At 33.1% G+C, this 24,044-nt stretch overlaps 2 protein-coding genes across 4 annotated transcripts in view; one reads left to right on the top strand and one right to left on the bottom strand.

Annotated features, from left to right (window-relative positions):
* The window catches only part of LOC148092937 (uncharacterized), a 205,856-nt gene extending 181,976 nt beyond the window's left edge, over window positions 1-23,880 (top strand). Inside the window, exon 4 of the transcript XR_015714678.1 lies at window positions 22,249-23,880. The gene's annotated coding sequence lies outside the window, so the exon portion shown is untranslated. The remainder of the gene's footprint in view (window positions 1-22,248) is intronic.
* BCHE (butyrylcholinesterase) overlaps window positions 2,615-24,044 on the bottom strand; it is a 54,989-nt gene continuing 33,559 nt past the window's right edge. Inside the window, exons 3-6 of one of the 3 annotated variants that reach the window (XM_016215736.2) lie at window positions 16,267-16,433; window positions 10,486-10,602; window positions 5,328-5,351; window positions 2,615-3,609 (exon numbers count right to left, since the gene is read on the bottom strand). In XM_016215736.2, the coding sequence (XP_016071222.2) occupies window positions 5,344-5,351; window positions 10,486-10,602; window positions 16,267-16,433 (292 nt within the window). In that variant the 3' untranslated portion in view covers window positions 2,615-3,609; window positions 5,328-5,343. Of the gene's footprint in view, window positions 3,614-5,327; window positions 5,352-10,077; window positions 10,603-16,266; window positions 16,434-24,044 lie in introns of those variants that run through there. The other 2 variants (XM_016215734.2, XM_016215737.2) reach the window with 2 other exon arrangements.

Raw genomic sequence — 24,044 nt, 5'->3', positions numbered from 1 at the left:
CCAGTTATCCATAGACATTGAAGAACCTCAGTAAGTCCCTTGCCAAATGTATAATTTTGAAAAGCACAGCCTTCGTGGATTAGTTAGTTGCAAAATGCTGCTCCAAGTGGTTGAAGGTATTAACATATTGGGTGGAATTATTTCGCATCATTCGTTATGTTGCTGAACAATGCCTGCCAAAAGCAACAGTATGGATATTCAGTTGTTGTTTTTGCACTTTTTCCTCCTGAGAATAATTAAACAACAGGTTTGGTTATCTTCTTATTTTTATTCAGTGACTTACTGATTGATTGATTGCATTTATTGGAGTGACATTGGTTTGCAGAACAATACAGGTTTCAAGTGTGCAGCTCAATAAAGCATCCTCTGCACACTGCATCGTGTGCCCACTGCCCCAAGCAGTCTCTTTCCATCCTGATTCCCCCCGGCCTTTGCCCACCTCCACCTGTGCTCCAACCCCTTTCCCTCCGGTTATCACCACACTATGTCTGTGTGTGTGTGTTATGTATATATGTTTTTTGCTGCCTTTTAAAAATGACATGTTATTATTTGTTTCAAATATATAATATACATATGCTAAAAAAGTATAAAAGGCACTCAAAGACAGAACATGTAAAATAGGTTTTCAGTTCCAATATCTATCACAACCATCCAGTTCCTTCCTCAGTCATTCACTGTTATTTTGAAGTGTGCTTCCAGAGATAATTGTTTTTCAATAGAAATTATAATACATCCATAATATTATGCACATTGATTTCTTCCAATTCAAAAACCTTGGAGATTTTCCATATCAGCACATAAAGATTTATCTCATCTAACTGCAGCATGGTATTCCACTTAGCAAGTTGATTTTATTAGATCTCCTTTCCAAATCTTTTCTGTTCATCTTTCTCTTTTATTTCTTTTTACTTTCTTTACTTTTATTTCATTTAATTTTCAATCCTATTATGCTGTCACTGTGTTTTCAGCCAGGATAATTTTCTTTAGTATTTCTCCTACTGTGGGCTTCATATCTGAGATTATTTCTTTCTTGCCTATGATTTACTCACTCATGTGTTGTCTTTCTCTGTTACCTACCACATCTTTCTTAAACTCATGTATCTCTGCTATGAAGTATTGGGCATACTATCTCTTGTTTTATTATTAAAGTTTTTAAAATTATTTGGCAATTTATTTGGTTATAATTTTTATGTGCTCCATGAAATGTTTGTTTTCTTAATGATTGTTTTTGTCCACCCTTTATTTTAGTGTTTTCTTCCTTTTTTTCCTAGCATTTTTCTGTAAATCCTGTGCTGGTTTCTGAATTTCAATGAGTTGAATTCTGAGACCAATAATTTGCAGAAATTTTGTGTGAGGCAGGAATTTTTCTTAAGACATTATTGAATTAGGACATGATTCTTTTAGTTTATTATTGAAGTAAATTATATTCAAAATATTTTTATATTTAATTAGCATTTAAAATATTTTAGCTTAGTGATCTCCACATGTTCATCTTGACCTTCATCAACGAGGGTTATCTTAAAACAATGAAAAGAGGCATTGGGTGAATTTCATATGTGTGAGCAACAAGAATCTATTTATCTCAGCAGCACTATGCCTCTTGACTCTTAAACATACCTCAATGAAACATAACAGGAGTCTTTAAATTCTACTGAACATATAATTATATAAAGTATGTCTGAGAGTTATTGAGCCTGTGATAAAGAAATAAAATCACTGGTAGAGTGCTACTCAAAATAAAAATGTAGTTCTGTGATTCAGCAAAATAATTTTATAGCTCTTTGATTGTTACCTGATGGTGTTGACATACATTTTGATTGTCTTTTTCTATAGAACAATTGATACCAATAGTGTACTCACCAGATGGTATCACAGTACTGGAGTTACTCTTTCTAGGTGATATACCTCTATGAGATTCTAATGAACAATTTGTGTCACACTGATTTCCCTACAGTTTTTGAGAATGCAGTTTATGTTTTCCTTCTTTTCTCAGCATAGGAATTTGAGCACTGGCATCACACGTAACACCAACCTATACCCCTGTACATTTTCAGGATTTTAAAAAACTTTGTCCCTATAGGTCAGCAGCATTTGGGTCTACCATTTAAAATATTCACATTTCTAGTACTGAGAACTGAGTTAGGCAAAGAGCAAAACAGACCTCTGAAGGTAAATCCTGGTGCATCCTAGGGACATGTGAGGCTGAAATAAAGTGAAATAAAACAAACAAGTAAAATGAAAAATAAATTGAAATAGGACACTGCTAAGGCAATTTTATGTCTATCACACCTATCTTGAGAAGAAACTTTCTGGAACCCAGATAAATATATTTTTGTGGCAGGATCTTCCATTAGAATTTTTTCTTAGACCCTACCATATGGTGATTTGTCCATTGATATGTGAAAACAATATTAAATATAATCTGTCTCCTCTTTTTTTTAACTGTTTCTTAAGGATTAGACCAGGAGTTTCTACCTATTTCTGCCTAAATTTATCTCAACATTTATATCACATACCACTGTGTTGGCATAGGGCTATGGAAAAATAATTAATCCAAAAGGAATGACTATACCCAAAGAATACCTGCTTTTGAAATTGTTAGTGCATAAATAATTAGAAATTTTTAGAATATTTATGAATAATAAAAATTTATTTTAAAAGATTAAAGGGATTTTTCTATTTATGGAACTATAACAACAAATCATAAAGAGAGAATAAGTAGAAATAATTAAAACTACATGAGATGCAAAACAAAAATTACAAAATTTAATACAAATGATGGTAGTAGTAAAGTAATGGATTAGAGCTAAAAGGCAAATCTGGGAGAAGGGCAAACACTGGAGGGGAAACTTCCCAAGTCAGAGTATTCCTGAGGGAAGCAATAAAGAAAATAAATTTTAATTATGTTTTATTAATTTTTAGAGAGAGAGGAAGAGAGAAGGAGAAAGAAACATGGATCAGCTGCCTCCTGTAGCCCCTTACAGGGGATCAAACTCACAACCAGGGCATGTGCCCTGACGGGGAATCCAACTGATGACCTTTTGGTGCATGGGAGGAAGGTGAGCCAATTGAGCTACACAGGCCAGGGCAGGAAAGTCTAAAGTGGGACATACTCAGGTAAAGGGACCCAAGTATAATAGGACCACAGGAAGTGAGAATAGACAGAGCAAAAATAATAGACGTATACCTGAAAATTGTCACAAAATAAAGATATACTTCAATGAGCAGATTGAGAATACCTTTGAAAACCTAGGGAAAATTATGTTAGATTAATCATAATTAGATATATCTTGGTGACATTTTATATATTTGTATTAGTTTCCTATGGCTGCTGTAACATATTAACACAAACTTGATGGCTTAAACACTTCAAATTTATTCCATTCCAGCTCCAAAGGTTAGAAGTTTGAAGTCAGTTTCACCGTGTCGAAACCAAGGTGTCAGTAGGGCCACCTTCCCTCCATAGGCTCCAGGGAAGAATTCATTTGTCTCATCTCCATTCTGGTGGCTGCTGGCATTCCTTAGCTCCTGGCCGAATCTCTCCAGTCTCTGCCTCTGTGATCACGTTGCCTTACTTCTCCTCTCTGCCTTTCAAATCTCCCTCTGCTTCTGTCTTATAAGAATACATGTGATTGTATTTAGTGCCTTCCTGGGTAATGCAATATTATCTCCCTCTCTCAAGATTTTCAGCTTAATCACTTCTGCAAAATTGTTTTATGCAAATTAAGGTAACATTTACAAGTTCCAGGGATTGGAAAGTTGATGTCTTTTTTTTTTTGGGGGGGGGGTCATTATTCAGCCTGTAAATTATATGTATATATAAATCTTACAAGTATCCAAACAAAGATATAGATTATATTCACGGAAACAAAACTCTAATTGTTTTTACACTTTTATTCTGTAGATAATTCTATGGAGTTGAATAAAATATATTTAAATGGTAATATTATAAATTTAACCAAATATTCATTTATTTGCAAAGGCAACCAAAAGATTTTCTTAGCTATAAAAAATCTGGTTTACTTTTCCTAAAGAAAAATTTTGTTGAATTACAGATGGAAGGGAGATGAGTCAAGGTGAGAAATTTAGGAAGAAGGAAGTTCTGTGTTGTTTTTTTTAAGGTCTGGCAATAAGCACTATAGCTTAACAGAAACTTAAACATCAAATTACGTCTCAGTGCTGGAGTGCTGGCTCTGCTCAGTCCAGATTTACACCCAATCTCTAGGTAATCTCCTTCAGCCCAATGGCTTTATATAACATCTTGATGTTAGAGACAAATTTATATCTCTAATCTAGACATCTTCCTTCAACTCAACTCTCATTTAAGAAAGTTTTTTCTCTCTCTCTTTCTTAGATATCTAATAGGCATCTGAAAGCTAACACACCCTCACCCAAACTTTTGTTTCTTCATTTAGATCTGCTGGACCTACAGCTTTTCCTTGAAAAACCTATTCAATCAGTTATTTAGACAGAAAAATCTTTGTTTATGTCTCTAAATTTACATTTTTGAATGAACACATTAAGTGAATAAATAGTGAATGAAAACTTATCTCAGTATATCTTGAAACATATTTTAAAATATATATGTTATGCAAGCACATACATTTTTTGTAGTAGACAAAAATTCTTTTATAAACTTAAAGACTTATCTTTGGTCAGTAATGGTTACAATTTTTTTCTTTTTTATATTTTCTAATATATATATTTTTAATGAACACATTTAAAAAATTTGGACCTATACTATAAACATTTCTTTATAGATAAATAAAACATAAAAAGATATGATAATTAATTGGGATATAGATATGCAACCAACACATTGTTTTTGAAGACAGAGGGCCACAGGTATCTGTCCTCTTATATGGTACAAGTTCTTCTCTAAAGCTGCCTTTAAAATCTTTTGAGTAGAAATGCATTATATGGGAAAATGTCCCAAAATATTATACCATTGAACTTCTTCAAATGAGATCCAGTCAAATTTACTGAAATGGACAACTTATGCATTGGATTGATACTATAATGTGATACTTTACATTAGGGCATTAACATACAATAATCTAAATTTTTCTTCTTTCAAGGAATAGTGACAGTTAATAAAAAGGCTGAAAAGATGATTAAAAGACATTATAGAAATGTTTTCCAGGTACTGAAAAATGTATATGAAATGAGATTTCATATAGCAGTGGTCGACAGTGATGAAGAAGCTTAGGTGTTCTGAAATTTGACACAGTCTGTGGTAGCCTTAAAGCTACTCTAAGAGAAATATGTAGCTGCCTCTCTAATGGCTTTAATGCCAGGTGAATTGAAGGAGAGGACACGGTACTTACTCTGTTTTTGAAATCTTCAAAAATCTAAAAGGAAAGAAGGAATAGTGTTCTGTTAGAATTCTCACTTAATATTTTGCACATGACTTCAAAGAGACAACTCCAAGGGAGATTATTAAAATTTTATCTGTCATGATCATGTGAAAATGTTAATTCACTTACCAAAGAGAATATTATAGACACATTTGGTTTAAAGTTGAAATGCCACAGCAGATGTTAGCATGTGAGTTTTTCACTCACTTATTACCTTGCACAAAGATAGTAACTTCAAAATTAGCATATTACAACCTTGTAAAACAAAGATAACACATTTCAACTAAAGAAAACCAGGAAAATATCTTTAAGAACAGTGGGAAAGGAAGAGTCCTCTTGGATGAAAAATGTTATTTTGTGCCTGGGGCTCTAGACTAAAGGCTCATTTCCACTGATGTGGTGAAAACCATAGCTAAACAAAGTTTTGTTCCTCCAAAAAGCTCATATGTTTCTGAGAATCATATTTTCTAGAGTCTGTTCCCAAAGGCCTAACAGTATAATGAAAATCTGCATTATAGATGTAAATGTAATTCTTTATATCAGTAGTGTCTTCTAGACCACAGCATATGGATCTGTAGCTCTTCCTTTTGCTTTAATGAAAAAAGAAAAGAAAGAAGAGAGAAGAGAAAAAGGAAAGGAAAGTTATGTGCGAAATGAATTTTGTTCATAATCATCTATCAGGAAAACAATATCGCCATGAAAACGTAAATTCAATGTAGAAAGGAAGAGGAAAAATGTTGTGAAATATGCAAATTATTATCTGCCTAAGACCTAAAAGATACTAGGGGAAAACTACCAAAAAAAAAAAAAGATATTCAACACCTCATAAATTCAAGTTCTGCCATCCTCATCATTAAGTTGTTAAGAGAATCACTGTTTCTGAAGGATATCTGCTATAAGAAAAATATTTGTATTTTCCTGATATGGCAATAGAAAATTGATAGAACTGTGTTTGAGTTCTAGGCACTCTAAGAAGTCTTGTATGTTGGTTTAGGCTGTTAAAGTAAAATTTCACTGAACAAAGTCAACATGCAGGGAAGATTTTATTCAAGACTACTGCAATGGAGAGAAATTGAACTCCTCTGAAATGAAAGCTGTGAGGGTTTTTAAGTGCTGAGGTGAGCTAGTAGAAAAGTACTGAAGGACACTGAGGAAGGGTTGATCAATGAATTGTGTTGAACACATTGACTTATTATTGAAATGGCAAATATTTTTCTCTATGTTTGGTAATTGGCTCCCATCAAAGTCAGGATCCTACCTTTCCACAGAGACTGGCAGATGAAGGTACTACCTTTTTTTTGTTAATCCTCACTGGAGGATATTTTTTTCCATGTTTTTGAGAATCATATTTTTAGAGAAAGTGGAAGGGAGGGGGGAGGGAGAAAGGGAGAAGAGAAAGAAAGAAATATCGCGATATGAGAAAGACACCTCAATTGGTTGCCTCCTGCATGGGCCCCAACTGGGCGAAGATCCTGCAACCCAGGTGCATGCTCTTGACTGGAAATTGAACCTCGACTCCTTGGTCCAAGGGCAGATTCTCTAACCACTGAGCCAAACTGGTGAGGGGGAAGACTCTATCTTTTTTAATATTTAGCTTCAAAGAAATCATTCCCAGATACTTGAGAAACACATTTCCTGTGTAGTAAATCTGACAAGAGGCTGGGGAATTTGCATACATTTCAATGGGCAGAAAAAGAATTAACATTAGTAAGATTTCTAAAGTGCTCTAAGAAATGGGAGGTCAGAGGACTACAGTCAGGAAGAAATCTGTCCAAATTTAGTCAGGTTCAGGGGAACATTAAGGCTATCTTAGTCAAGGCAATGACTTTGAATTTATATTCCAGGCTGAATTAACTCTACCAGTAATATTTCTCTGGTGTTTTTTTTGTTTGTTTGTTGTGTTTTTTTCCTCCCTTTTGGGTAAATTGGGAGTAATTATCCTAGATAGATAATACATACATACATAGATGATGATAGATAGATGATAGATAGATGATAGATAGATAAATGATAGATAGATGATAGAGAGTTAGATAATATTCTTGGCATATTCATTTCAAGGATTTTAGAGTTCTTAACATTGTTACATACATTTTTATAGTTTATTCTCCAGAAACTGCAAACCAGTAATGCCTTCCGCATAATTTGATTGACAATATTCCTCAGTTACTAACAATATAATGTTTATTATTTCTCTCTTCAGTTAATTTGTGAAAAAACTGTTTTCCAATTATAGTAGCACTTGCCAATGACATATCAAAATGTGTATTTCATCATAACTGGCTCTAATGTGATTAATAACATGTCTTAATATTATTTTTATAATTATGTATTTATATACAATAAACATATGTATTTATATTTATAAAATATATTTTATATCTTACCTTAGTTTTTAATACTTGATTAGATGGCCATTGTATGACTATAATGCATTCTCCTTTTTTGTAATATGTCAAAATCCCTTTTTAAACCTCTTGTGAATAATTCAGTGAAATTTTTTAAAGTGATCTCAGGCTGGCCATTAATAGACTCCGATATGTATAAATGCATGCATGTATGCATCTATCTGTGTGCGAGTGTGTGTATGTGTTTAAATGTGGTGGTCTTTGCTTTACTCTTTGAGAGCCTGAAGGTTCCACCAAGATTGTGTTGGTAAAGAGCATTATTGGTTTACCATTACATTAAGTACATTAGGTGAAAAAACTTTTATTTCCTGTTTTTCTTACTATTCTAATTTGAAAATAAACTATAAAGAGAACACTTGCAAGAGGAATTTTACTAACTGTTGAATTTGTCGTCTTTCTTCAGCAATGTTGGAAGCTTCCAATTATTAGAATATTCTGCTAAAATGTCACAGTGAAAATCATGTTAAGCTTTCTGTGGAATTTAATTACTGGCCCAGAAATGAATTACTTTATATTTATTTTTTTTTTATTGTTTATTTTTTAAAAATATATCTCTATTGATTTCAGAGAGAGGAAAGGAGATGGAGAGAGAGATGCAGAAACATCAATGATGAGAGTCATTGATTGGCTGCAGCCCGCAACCCGGGCATGTGCCCTGACCGGGAATCGAACCCCGATCGCCTGGATCCTAGGTCGACCCTCAACCGCTGAGCCACGCCCGGCCGGGCGAATTACTCTACCTTTAAAAATTATACCTTCCATCCTGGCATTGCCTATGTCAGAGTATGACCCATGAAAAGGAGGTTCAAGTGATTTCAAAAAACGCAGTGAACCCTGGAAGAATGGTGCCTGAAACCAAGGTGGTGGTGCAGAATGGAGAGCCTGGGAACTCACCTATCGTTTGTATGTGTATTTTTCCTCTCCTCAAGATGAAGGAAGAACCATACATACAAAATGTCCATTTATAGCAATACTGAAGTGATATCAAAACTGACTTGGCCCGTGTAAAAACTCTAACCAGAGGAAGCTGGTAAAGGACCATGAACTCAGTGAGGATGGCAGACCCATGCCAGCTCTAACTAGAGACACACTTAGGAGAAATGAGCAATGGGATGTGCTTTAACCAACAGTGCGCAGGCCTGTACATTCATTTCGTCCTATCTTGAGTGCTAGTTTTCAATTCTTTTTTTATTTGTTTACTGATTTTTAGAGAGGAAAGGAGAGGGAGAGAGAGAAACATTGATGTGAGAGTGAAACATCCATGGGCTGCCTCCTGCACTCCCCCTACCCGGGATGGCGCCTGAAACCAGGGTGTGTGCCCTGACCAGGAATGGAACCAGCAACCTTTGGGTGCACTGGACTATGCCCAACTAACTGAGCCACATGGCCAGGGCTAGTTTTTCATTCTTATTTAGCATAATCAACATGTTCTCCCATTTTCTGAAACTTAACATCCTCCAGCTTCTCGCCTTTAGTGAACTACAGTGAATTTATTCACTAGATATGTTCCATTGCTATGCAAGTAGGAACATGTAGCTTTGTAAGTTTTTAAGTTACAAAAATAGTATAATCTTGCTGTTGGAAGTAGAAATATTTGTTTCTTGCAATTGAATGTTTTTACTATGAAAATTGAACTATTTTTCCTAATATTTCTGGGTCTAGCCAGATTTTTCTATCCCAGATGATACATAACTTTTGATTAGACTTTTTCTCATCCACATTTTTTTTTTTTTTTGAGTTACAGAAGGAGTAATTTATCGATGTACATGTTTGGGGAGAGTCAAGGAATGGGGAGTTACAAAAGGGTAAGAGTTGAAAGAATAAAGAATATAATTTGAGGATTCTAAGCATATATATTTCTAAAAACATATAACAGACGTATATTGTTTTGCATTTTATCTCTTAGTAGCAACATTTTGTTTCTATCCAAGTGACCAAGCCTTTCATTTTAAGATTCCCTCCTGCTTTATGTTAAAAACAAAGGAGAATTGCTCTTCTGTTTCTTTTTTAAATGAATACTGACATTAAATTCATAAATTAATTAGGGGAAGCAGTATTGCAAATTATAGTATACAGTGTTTCAAGACTTCATTGATTTTTAAAAAATGCCCTTTTATGAGTGGTGATGAAAAGAAATGGGAAACCGCCTGACCAGGCGTGGCTCATTGGTTGAGAATCAACCTAGGATCCAGGCGATCGGGGTTCGATTCCCGGTCAGGGCACATGCCCGGGTTGCGGGCTCGATCCCCAATGGGGAGCGTGCAGGAGGCAGCTGATCAATGACTCTTGTCATTGATGTTTCTCTCTCTCTCTCCCTCTCTCTTCTTCTATCTGAAATCAATAAAGATATATTTAAAAGAAAAAAGAAAAAGAAAAGAAATAGGCAACCCAAAACAAAATACAGATACATTTTAGGAAATAAATATTAAAGTTATTTGGGAAAGAAAAAGTTTGAAGTCACTAATTATTTTTATATGCATATAATTAATTGTCAAACTTTATATTGTGAAAATTTAATTGAACATATTCTAGACAGTTGGGTTTTGGAATGCTAGGTACAATGCTAAGTGATAGGTGTGAGAAAGATATTATCCTTCTGGCATTTTTGTTAAGCTTTGTAATAGCTTTCTTACTAGGTGTGTAAGAGAGCTACTGATATTTTCACCTTGATTTACAGGAAAATGAACATTCTACCAAGGGTAAATCTATTAATTAGAGACCTGCACAGCTTTCTTTCTTGCTAGTGTAATCATTAAATTGATTTTTCCAGTCCATCATGTAATTGTTCCAGCGATGGAATCCTGCTTTCCATTCTTGTTCTGCTTCATCAATATTTCCTGTTAAACATGGAATAAATTGAATTAATCTAAATTTTAATCCTTGTTTACATTAATTAAAAAATAATTTTGATTGCAGATGCCATTTTTTCCAAGTACACTACATCACATTTTTTTATCCTTTGTTATTATCAATTTTTCTTACTACCTGAATAGCTTTTAATAATTTTTTTATATATTACATGAAAATGCAAATAATATACTAGTATAAAATGTATATAAAATTCAAAAATTTATCATACATAAAATGAAAAATGCATGTATATATTATATGCCAAATTATACTACATTTCATATATTTGTTTTTGTTTCTAAAAATATGTAGTTAATATTCTCTTTTCATGATTCTCCTACTCATAACAAAAATTTAATTTAGTGCATCTTACTTACATATATAATTATACTTCAGGATATTATTCCTGATGAAAGTGTTTATATCACAATAATTATTTGCATAAAGATAACTTTGCAATCGGCATTCTATATAGATTTTGCATTCTTCTTTTATCAATATATTTTAATTCCAAACAATGCTTAGTCATTAAAAGCATTTTATTGGAACTACTATAGGAGACAAGTTTATGAATTGCTTTGCAAATGAGAAAGGTGACTAAGACAATCTCTGCTTTCCAGTAATTTGCAAAATGCTAGTATGTGTCAAACGGAGAGGAGTGTTTAAGTAAAAAATAATGTGAAGCAATGAACCAAAAATGTTCTGTCTATGTACTACAAGAACCTTAAAATCTTGACTTATTTGAAAGTATATTACATTAAAGAAAAAAGTTTGTGAACAACAGAAACTCTTAAAATGCTAGCTTTTAAAATTATATATGTTTCTAACATAAATAGATATAAGTCTAGAAGATGATTTAAATTGTTTAAATTTGTAAGTATTTTATATACTTGTAGTACTCTTACTGTTTTAAGCTTCCAGGGTGCTGAGCTGGTCATTGGTTTACAAACAAAATTTTAAGTTATTTCTATTTTTCTAAAAATAAGGACATAGAATTTTTTTAATATATACTTTGGAATTTAAAAAAAATAATTATATATTTGTAAGATATTAGAGAAGAGAGTTCATGTGATCTCATACTATATTATTATATACATGAAAAAGTGTCTTCCTTTTATTTATATTAGTAATAATGGAGCATTTTCAGTGATTCATTTTTAGTTTATATAAAAATCAAGCTACTTCAAACATTCGTACCGCTGTCAAAATATTCTCTGGAATTGATAATAAATCTAGGTTTGAAGTGTTCATAATGCTTGGAAAATGGACAAATATTTAAAAATTCATTAAAAAGTCTTATATTTATGTAAAAATGACTTTTAAAGGTCAATGACTATAATTTCTTTGTGAAAAATAGAACTTTTCCAGAGTCAAAGAAACATTAGATGGGAAGAAAGATCAAATATTGTAAACAAATTATCCATTCTTATGTCATTTTTTATGGCAACTAATGTGGTTTAAATATTACTTACATGAAATAAGGACCTATCGCTCAGAAAGGACAAAACTTTTGATATAACAAATAAATTATTGGTAATTTAGCATTTAGAACATAAATTTTAATTCTTAGAGGAAATGTCCTAGATATGATTTTTTCCTTGCTATTGGAATAATTCCAAATCAATTGCTTCATATACATGCAAGTTTATTTCCTTACGTGTCATAAGCAAACATCTATACAGTTTAGTGTATTGAAATGCTTAACCGTATATTGTACAAATGCCCTGTAACCCTGGTTTACATCTTTCATTTAGAAGTACTGAACATTGAACAAGACAATAAAATATAAAACGTTTAATTATTTTCTAACAGAATGCAGGGAAACAGAATGCACCATAATTAAAAAATAATAATAATAAAAACTGAGTCCCATGACATGAGTCAAAACCAAAATGAGAACTGTTCCTCCCTCCCCCCCTCTCCTAAATGAGGATGCTGTTTAAGCGTCTATAGATCTACCATTGGTGAGATGGACATAAAAAGGTGCCATGATGGGAAATAAAGAAAAGAACATCAGTATAGACATGGGTTGAAATTCCAGCTTGAGCACTTATTATATTAGTGACATAAAAAATTCATAACTTCTCAAATTAGTTTTCCACTATAATGGGGATAGTATTCCCTATTTTGCAGTGTTACTGTCAAGGATAAATGAGATGGTGTCTGCATTATGAAATCAAGCTCTATGCACCCATTGGGAGCTCCACTAATGAATTTACTGACCTCGTTACAAAAATTTATTCCTAACTTGGCTCTTTATTGAATCCATGTACAGCTAGATCAATACCAGTAGTTCATAAACATATTGACCCTTTTTTCCCCAAGACTTTTGTAGTATTTATTTTGCTCACATTGTTGTCTCACTTGGGGGGGGGGGGGAAGGTCAGTCTTTCTTCCCTATAGAAAGAATCATAATAATAATAATGTCACATTTTGTGTTGTTGATTTTACAAAAAAGTAACATTTCACTGGAGCTGAGTCTATTTAATCAAGTCTGAGGAGTTAGGAGAGAACACAGAGAGGTAAATCAACCCAAATTTGTTAATGAAGGTCAAGTTTGAGAAGAGATTAAATTGACATTGAATTGTGCTGAGCATTATAATAAAAAAACAACTCATATTTTATGTATTTTGAGAGTTCCTTGAAAATCTCTTCTTCTTGCTTATTTCCATATTTGTTGACCAATTATTAAAATTGTATAAGAAAGCATAATTCTTTATGCAGTGATTTAGAACGTGTTAGCTGTCCTGTTATAATCGTTGCGTGTGTGGTGAGTGACCTATTATAAACTCAGGCTAGGCTTTGAGAAGATTTCATGCTTTTAAAGGGAAACAAAAAGATAATTTGATTTAATTATAGGTTACCCAAAGATTTGTTGTTGTTGTTCTGTTCTGTTCTGTTCTGTTTTCCTTTTAACGAGGAATGGAAAATCCAGAATATGGAAACAGCACTACCATTTGATTTTTTCCTCCAAGCCAGTTTTCTACTCTCATTTTTGGTTCCCATTCCTGCTAACTGATTAGCAAGTACCAGTACATGCTTCTTCAAAGTGGTATCTCAGCTCTTAAATTTATATGCAGTCTTCTTTAGTTTTGGCAAGTAGTAATGCTTCATTATTTATTCAGAGGAATCACTAGATCTAATATTTGTTTTTTATTGGTAAGATATGAAAGTCAAAGATTTTGTTTTCTTTTATATAAATTTACTTTTCTACTTTTAGTGACAATGTTGGTATCTTACTGACCCTGAATGGATCATTTCTCTGTTGTTTTTCTTTTTCAAGTGATTCTGAGACATTATACAGTTATATTCTCAACAAAAACTCTGAATTTGATAACATTTGAAACAAATCCAGTACACTTTATTTCTTGAAGATGCATGCAATAACAGCATAGGCACGTACTAAAGTATGGTTTGAAAGTTAAGTGCTAGAATTCTTGTGTTTAAACAGGTCTTACAGATTGTTCTATTTAAGAACATTTATTGCTCGAACTTCCCCAAGTGGTACTTATATATAGCTTATTGGGTTTCCATTGTGAGTAAGGTAAGCATTACATTTCTCCTTTTAAAAAGATCCAGTCAGTAGTCCTTCTTTGAAATTTTCTTTCACTGGTAGAGCTGCCTTTTTAAAAAATAGTATTTTCGTAAAAACTTCCACCAGGTCATCTGAATAATTTCAATTTTCAAAACATCAAAAATTGAAACGTTTGAAGTTTTGCAACTTGAAAAATATAAGCTATGATAAGAACATGTGCATTTAACATTTTTTAAACCTCTTCATTATTTATTATTTATAAAGACTAAAAAAATGTAATTTAAAATTGCTTTTGTTTAAGTATAATTTTTTAAATTAAGAAGTACATTGTTGATGTTATAAAATCACGTGCATTTACTTTAAAATTTATATATTTAATGCAACTTTTTTTGGAGGAATTATCTGAGAAAAATAGTATTACAATATTCAATTACGTTTTCAAGACACATGGAACTGTCCCCAGAGCATGATACTAACCCAGAGCAGGTATGATATCTCCACACAGTGTTATTCAAACTAGAAAGCTGTTCAGTACTGCATAAGAAGTAGCAAAAGCCAGCCAAAATTTTTGAATTTTGTTTATTAAATCTGCTTTATAGTAGTTGAGTATTTAGAGATAGAGATGCTGAAGTACATCTTCAGAAATTGCTGATATTCAAATTTTATTTTATCAACAAATAAATTGCAAGAGACCATATGTGTGCCTGAACCAGAATGGCACAGTTTGGCTTATAATAAATTAGTCATTTACAATCCCACCAACCAGGCTCTTATTTTTTCTTAGATTATGACCTTCTCATTTAAAAATATTTGAAGTAGAGATTAAGAATGTGAAGTGTGCGATGTGTTAAATGGTACCTCTTCTGGTCTCTTGGCAGTTTAAATGCACTACTTCATTGTTATTCACACCCACAGGACACAAGGGCAGCTCTGTATCTCTGCCAAGGGAAGCAGAGCCCATCTCTGCATATATATTATGTCACAGAACATTTGGTCATACACAGAACACTGGTATATCAGAAACATTTCCCAAACAGATGGAGTACATAATTATAATTTTGGTGAGTAATGTCTGATAATCAAAAGGCATATTAAACAGTCAAATACAGCTCTGAGGTGCCCATATTTGCATGAAACCAACCTCTTCCCTCTCTAAATAAGAAACTAAAACATCTACTATATTGTGATATTTAATATATAGTCTGAAAATTACAATGTTATGTTGAACAGAATGGAAAGGTATAAAGGAACTGACCAGCAATATGTCTGATGGTTGAAAGTCAATTACTTTTATTTGAGTAAATTAAGGTAGAAAATTGACTAGAAAAGCCACATGGGTTATAAACAGCTGAACGTTTTAAATCCAGGCATTGAATTAAGTAGGTATGTTATTTTCCCCCCAAAAGATGTGATCATTCAAGTTAGATGTTCAAGTTGATTTAAATAGATTTGGCTAATGAATTTTGAAATAATATGATAATCTGAACAAATTTTCCTAGTATTTCCTTATATAAATCCAGGTAATCACTTCCTGGAGATTGGTTAACTAAATTAGTATCCCTTCATTGTATTATGTAATATGTGTACATGTTCTTAGATAAATATCTCCAAGTTCAGAATATTTAAAAATAATTGGTTTGTCTTTTTTAACATAAACTTGAGGAGTTTTTTTCCCTTTAGAAATTAAGGCCTCCACTATTTACCAATACATTTGTTTTTACCTCTTTTTGAGTATAAGTTACATTTTGTTCTAATTTCAGTTGTATGAATTACTTATTTTATATATTTATTTTTTATTACCCATTAATTAATTAAACAAAGATTGGCTGAATAGCAATAGGCCCTATATTAGTTATGCTGTTTTATGTTCTTGTAGGGAAATTTTTCTGTTTCTTTTTTTTTTTTTTAATTTAACTACTAAAGTTCTGCTCAAATAGTAAGCCCTCAAAACACATCCAAACTTGCTGGAAGAAAGTTGTTAATATAATGGATGCATTGGAATCAAGTAATTATAAAGTCACAGATTAACATCATCAATGTGCCTTGGATAGTCTAACTTTTCCCCTTTTTAAATAATCCACATCCAATTATTTAACCAAATATTAAAAACACACACCTGTCATTTCCAAGACTTTGGGGAAAAAGAGTGTCCAGAATCGGCATTGTTGAGCACGTAGCTTAGTATATACTTTTGGTGACTCTGTATTCAAGGTTAAATATTTTTGTTCAGTGCTTTTGAAGGCAGGCCAATTTATACTACTATTCTGGGTCCCATTTGGATATCTAAAAAATTAAAGAAAGACATTATAGCTCTACTGAAATCATTGCTAGATAAAAATGTTCTCAAAAACCAACAAGAGCTGTTTAAAATGTCAGAAAACATTTGTGGATTTGTTTTGATGATTTCAAGAATAAATGAGCTTGATTGGATGTTTTCAGCACCTTGAAGCACTATGTTAGTTAAAACTGTAGGAAGTAAAATTTGAAGACCTTTTTACATGCATTTATGCTTAACATACAAGGAGAAAAATACATTTTCTATTCAATAATGCTGTGTTTCTTTACAACATGATCAAAGGGTAATGTTCTTTGTGTTTCATCTTTTCCCCTTACCCCAGGCCCAGCCTTACACAGTGCACATGAATACCATCTATTCAATAGCTCTCACATTTATTTCATTCTGTTTTTAATCCTCACTGACTGAGTTGGAGACTGATTACAAATATCCTTATTATGTAATAACCTCATTACTGTAGGAAACTGCCTTCCATCTCACTTTTAAGCTGATCTTACCTTCTTGAAGATCTGTTCACATCTTAAAATCCTTTTAAAAACTCCCAGTGGGTTTAGATAAAGGTTAATTAACATGATGCAACTCACATTTCCAAGCTTATTTTCAGATATTCTATTCAGATGCCAGCCAACAGGAATGAGGGAAATTCTGCAGTAATTTCCTCTTTTGTTTTACCTCTTTGCCTTTGCCCCAGCTATTACTTCTGCTTGAATTTTTTTCATTCCCTACCATTGTGTGTCTAAGTCAATTCAGAACTTTCATATTTTCTTTTTGTGTGGATATTTCTTATATCTTTCTCTGTGGTTTTAAAATCAATAATACTTGACTCTTTTTTTAAAAAAAATTAATAGTTTAGTATTCATTTACACCTTTGTAGCACTCAATAATATATTATTATCTAGGTCATACGAATAGAAACTCAAAGCAGTGAACACTGCGAAAGTGGCTCCAAGTCAAAAATCCATAGATTTTCTTATCATATAATTTTAAGCTATAGTTATGAGTCAGACATTGCTCTAGGCTCTAGAAATACAAATAATTATGGGAAACATAATATCCCTCAGGGAATTTACAAACAAAAATATCCATGAAAACAAAGAACCAACAATGGATGGTAGCCTAAACCAAGCATAAACAAAGGGATACAAATCATCAGAGGAGGGAGCAGTCACTAAGTTTGAAAGGAAATTACTTGAAGGGATGAGACTCTAGCTGAAGTAAGGAGAAGAAATAAGGAACTGAGCTAAAAAGAAAAGTTGGAAAAGCTAAAGAGAGGAAACAGAATCAACGCAGGCACAAATAATGAGTGTTCCATCTTAGTTCAAAGGATTCCAGGATAGAGGAGATGCTATTAGAGTTATAGCTTTAGGATATAGGTATTAGTCTTATCACATTAAGACCTGAAAGTCTAGAAAAATGGTTTAGACTTTAGCTTGTAGATATTTACTATTCTTGAGGAATTTGTGATGAAATGGCTACTGTGAACATAACATTTTAGAATTATTGACCTTGGGGTGATATCTAGAATAATCAAGAAACCTATAAAGAAGTCACAAGTACTTTCACCATAAACAGAAGACTAAAGTGCTGGGATTAGCAAGTCATTCTTTTCTCTTAGATTCATTCTGCCTTAAGCAAAATCATATAAGAAAAATTCCAGTTGTATTTTCTGAAAAGTTAGGCACATAAAAATCTTCATCATTCAGTACCTTCTGAAGATTATTAATGGATAGAAAGTTGAGAGTAGTGATAGCAGATACAAGATTTTTCACCCCCCAAAGGCCTGTGAACCTAGTAAATTTTGAAAAAGGAAGCCAGCATTTGTCTAGCATGACTATGTATAGGTAGATTTTGCCATCAAGAACTTGCATCAAACAAACATCATAAATTCATATTTTATCATAGAAGCAGACATATTCAACCATGAATTGAAAAGCTTTAGTGATAAACAGCTTCTTGATGGACTAGTTGATTTTATGCAGGAATTGGATGATTTAATAAGAATTATTAATAAGCAGAACTATTCAAGCTAAACCCATATCATAACAGGATTGGAACCTCTTGCTTTAGGGTATTATTTGAGAGAGGTCATGAAGAAAATTTCTCCAGTTCACAGATGGCACACTTGTCTAGGTGAATTATGGAGTCTTTCCCCTTTCCTTTAAAGCTTTGGAAACTAACAAGTACAGCTGCTGGAGGCTGGATTTTAAACCAGGAGAACCATTGGTCTGATTCGGTACAGCAATTCTTATGTTCCTAAATTGCCTGCTTTCTTTCTAATTCCACTCTAATTAACTTATGGCACCATTTTAACTGCACATTCATTTCTGGCTTCTGCAAATGGAGTCTTAAACAGAGCTGACTTGTACTTGAGTTCAAGAGGGAGGCAGTAATGACACTGCCAGAGTTGATTTAACAAACTTTGTCCTACGAAATAACTCATGACACTCCAAATTACAATTCAGAGATAATAAAATTCCTTTGCCTATGGATGCAGATATAGTTTCATAAAGTGATTGAAATAGCTATTAAAGTGATGGAGCATTTTATTCTATAATTTGAAAAAATCTCCAAAGACTTTAAAACTTAACTAGAGTTATAATCCTCTTCATATCTGGATCAATTAAAAACTTTGTGAAATACAACATATTTTCCAGATACACAATTTTGAAACACTATATAATTTTAATTTCAAAGTTATAAGATACATTTAAACATTTTGACATTTCTATTTTTCAAAATGTTTTTCTGTTCTTGTCACAAAATAAAGACTTTAAAGTGATAATACCTAAAAATTTCCATGAAGAGTAATTTTTCCTTTATTTTTATTATTATATTATTTTTGTACATTGTGGTACATAAAAGTAGTCTATAGATTATCTATTATACTTTTCTTCTTATGTAGATTTGAAAAGTGTTAAGTTTTAGCTTATTTAACCAAAAATGGCAGATTATCTTTGTAACATCTGTTTCAGAAAATTACTTGCTTGTCATTGATATACGAGCCCAGATTTGATAACTCACTTCATAAATATATATTTTCTAAATGACATTAATTGACTCAGGATGCCTGATATGAAGTAATATGCATTCATCTCCATACATCAAGTTTTCTTGGGGTTATAAATCCCAATATTGCCTATTATAACTAACATTGAAATTAAGATTCTTTTTGACTAAGGATTCAGAGACAGTGATGTCTAAGTAGGCTATACAACTATTTTAAAGTGAATAATTCCTGTATGCTTTACAATCCAGTAAAATAAAGACATGATTAATAGATGTAAATTAAAAGGCCACCTAAAATATTCTACTCTCATAAAAAGGGCTAAAGAGTAAGTTTATATTGGATAATTTCTTAAATATGCAAATATTCATGGATTCATATTCCATGTCATGCTATACTTAAACCAAATTGTATTTTAATTTAAAGAGTAGAAGGGCTATAAGAGAATCTGAATTTAGAAAAATTCATTCATTGATTCAACAAATATTGAGTGCATGCTATATCAGGCTTCTTTTACTCACAGAAGATTCAACAAAGGCAGATTAGACAGAAATTCCTGCCTCTTGCAGTTTTCTTTGAGGGAGATAGACAATAAACAAGATAAATAGGGAAAATATATTAGACAGTAATAGCTGTTAGAGATAATAAAATGGAGAGCAGGAATAACAGGAAATGGCCAATAAGTATCAGTAGGGAAGGGAAGGGAAGTGGGGAGGGGGTGTATAATAATGAATTTGATTGGGCACTTTCAACAGTTCTGGTGAGGTAACCTCTAAATCTTTGGAATTTCCCACCACAACTGATTATTTATGCTAACAAAGTGACTCAAGGTGGGTACTTGACATGACTCAGCGTGGAGCTGAGAATCTTAGTGAAGGAATGGCAATAGATAAAAGACCATCCATGTGATTAGAGGAGTGGAGACTTTGAGCCACATGATATAAGCCAGACCTCCTGGAAGGGGAGAGGGCTAAAGATTGAGTTCAACCATATAGCCAATAATTCAATCATTCATGTCTATATATTGAAACCCCAATAAAACTCTGAGCTTCAAGCTCAAGTGAGCTCCCTGGGATGGCAGTACTCCAAGGGCACATTACCATGATTGATGGCATGAAGGTAGTGCATCTTCAAATATATAGAAGCTTTGCTTTTGGAACACTGTCAGTACCAGATCCTGTTCTATATATCCCTTTCTTTGGTCCTGATGTATATCCTTTGTTGTGTTAAAAATGTAATTATAATTATAGCACTTTCCTGAGTTCTGTAAGTCATTCTAACACATTATCAAATCTTATGGAGTCCACAAGGACCCTGAATTTGTATCTAGCTAGTCTGAAGTGAGAGTGGCCTGGGGACCCTAAACTTGAAACTGGTGTGAGAAGTCTTGGGTTGACTTGGAGTGTGAAGGACTGAGCCCTTAACTTTTACTTAGGCTAACTCTGGGTAGGGGAAATCTGCACTATGTGATAAGAAAGGGACTTTTAAATGAAGACTTAAAGGAGTGGAGTGAGTCATGCAGTTTTTTTGGAGGAAGAGCATTTCAACAGAAGTAATAGAAAGCAAAGGCTATGTATGAGAGAGGTGAGTGCCTGGAGTTTTCCAAGGAAAGCATGTAGGAGAATGTGGCTAGAGTAGAGCCAACTAGGGTGGAAGTCATCTGATGTGAGGTTAAAGAGGTGACAGGAGGGCCACATTATTTAGTGACCTGCAGGTCCTTGTAAGCTTTTTACATAAGTGAGAGAAGAATTAATTGGAAGATTTGCACAAAGAAAGTGCAAGATCTCCGTTACATTTCCTAAAATAAGTCATCTGGCTGCAGTTCTGGGAACAGACTGCAAGAAATCCAAGGCCAGACGCAGAGAGACCAGCTAAGAGACTACTGGAATAATTTAGGTTAGAGATGATGGTTGCTTGAACTAGGGAGGTATTAGTAGAAATTGAGAGAAATGGTCAGATCTTGAAATATTTTGAAGGTACAGCCCTTGCAATTAACTGGCCAATAGATTAGATATGGAGAGAAAGAGAGCAGTCAAGAGTGATGCTGAGGATTCTGGCCTGAAAAATTGGAAGGATGAATGGAATTGTCATGAATGAGATAAAAAATGCTGCAAGAAGAGCATGTTTGGAGGAAAATTTCAAGAATTTATCTCTTTATGTGTTAATTTGAGATTCAAATAGAGGCAGCAAGTAACCAACTAGAATTTAGTGAGGGTTAATCTTTATTTCACTGAGGGAATCTATGCATTCTAAATAGATTCACAAGCTCTTTAATGCAATGTTCCCCCAGGAGCAGTAAAATGTGATAAATTTACAAATTTTAATACAGAAATGACATTTAAAAATATATAAAATGCAATAAATTATTTCATAGGATATATAACACCTGTCCCCTTCCAGATTGTAGCTCCTTGTCCTATACTTTTTCTACCATATTTTCAAACAAGCCTTCTTGATGTCTCAATTAACATACCCCGTCTCTGTCCTCATATTAAAATTTATTTTGCCCTAGCTGGTTTGACTCAGTGGATAGAGTGTCGGCCATGCACTGAAGGGTCCTGGGTTCGATTCTGGCCAAGGACATGTGCCTCGGTTTCAGGCTTCATCCCCAGCCCCGGTCAAGGTACAGGAGGCAGCCAAGAGATGTATCTGTCTCACATCGCTGTTTATCTGTCTCACATCGATGTTTCTCTCTCTCTCTCCCCCTTCCACTCTCTCTGAAAAGCAATGGAAAAAATATCCTTGGGTGAGGATTAAAAAAATATATATTTTTAACTGTGCTTTTTTTCTTCTATTAGAGATGCTGTGGTCTGAATGCTTAAGTCCTCCTGTATCTGAAGCTGAAACATTTGGGAGGTGTGTAAGTCCTGAGGGCAGAGCCCTTACACATTGGACGGGTGCTTCATAAAGGAGGCTCCAGAGGGATCCCTTACCCCTTCTACCATATGAGGACACAGTGAGAAGAAACCAGCTATGAATCAAGAAGGCTCTTACCAGAAGGTGATTAGGACATGCTGGTGTCCTAATCTTGGACTTTCAGCTTCTAGAACTGTGAGCAATGAATTTCTGTTGTTTATAAGCTACCTGGTCTGTGGTATGATAGCAGCTTGAATGGACTAAGACTGAGAGTAAGCTCCATGGAAACCATGATTTGATTGCTTTGGTTACAACCTGGAACTGTGCCTGACTTATAGTATTTTAGGCAAGAAATATGACTAAAATAAGTAAGAAACATCACAACTGGTAGTTCAGGTAATCTCATTTTCCTTTACAGTAAATGTTCACATTTAAAAACTACCACCACATAGAAAATCATATTTCACAGATAATCATTTACCCAATTTCAAGAAAGTCAGTATTCTGAGTCAAATAATGTAAAATTTTGCTTCAAATAAGTTTTTACTGTGACCATAAGACATGATGGGACAGTTTTAACATGTGCTTTACATGGAAACTCTTTTTTACCATGATAGTTTAAAATTGAAATGAAACTAATTGATAACATGGCATATAACACATGCCTGAAGGATTCACTTATAAAAGAGTGAGATGTGCAGATTTAGTACCCTTAGAAAACATTAGGACAAATAGAGCAAAAATGAGCAAAGAGAAAATAAAAAGGAGACACTGAGTTAGTTTCAGGATTAATAGTAATAGCAGCAAGTTAAAAATTTCACAAGTTATTTCTATTATTTTGTCACCTTTAAATAAAGAATAAACAAAGCAGTTTTCATATAGTAAAAATTACTCTTTAAGTATAAGATGATGAATGTGAATTCATAACATAACCTGTTTTAGAAAATATGGACACACACGTGAAAGTGACACCAATAAATAGCTAAAGATAAATAAGTTCCTGTTTTTCCCAAGATCATATTCTCTGCTTCATTTGCATACAGAAAACTCCTTGGGGTAAATACAGACATCAAACAGTAGTTTCTGATTCCTTCCAGGGGAAATTTTTGTGACTGCAATACATTTATGTACTTGACCCAGTTCAGTTACTGATTTTGTTTAAGTGTCCTAAAATCTGTGCAATCTTTAAAACTGACCCAAAGAGAGCATTCTTAAATTCAATTATTAATAATAACATTTATTCTTAATTATATGACCAACCAAAATTAGTTTAATACCCATAGGATTCTATTAAAACAACTTAGTATTAATTTGTTAATGCTTTTCCAATATTTCAATCATACTGGCTCCATTTTAATCTACAAGGCTAATCCTAGGTTGATTGATTAGTTTTATAAAACTTCTTATACAGAACTTCATGTTTTTTTACAGGCTTCTAAGGTGGATTTTTAAAGAGAAATAAGATAATTTAAGTAATTTTTCTTTGCATACATATCCACATACACACACAAGCATGCTCATTTCTGTTTATCTGAGTGTTGTATATTACATAGGTGTGTATATACATGTATGTGTGTATATGTGTATGTATTCTGCAACTTGAATATTAAAGATACCAAAAACAATTTAACAAATATCATTTACATAAAAATTTAATTTAGGTTATAACAAGCTATTGCAACTCACTATAAAGAGTGTCAAATTATATAATTAACAACTATATTTTGAGCATTCTGCA

The sequence above is a fragment of the Miniopterus natalensis genome, chromosome 6, assembly GCF_054644295.1.
Source record: "Miniopterus natalensis isolate mMinNat1 chromosome 6, mMinNat1.hap1, whole genome shotgun sequence".
Lineage (NCBI taxonomy): Eukaryota > Metazoa > Chordata > Mammalia > Chiroptera > Miniopteridae > Miniopterus > Miniopterus natalensis.
This window is presented reverse-complemented; position numbering and strand designations above follow the sequence as displayed.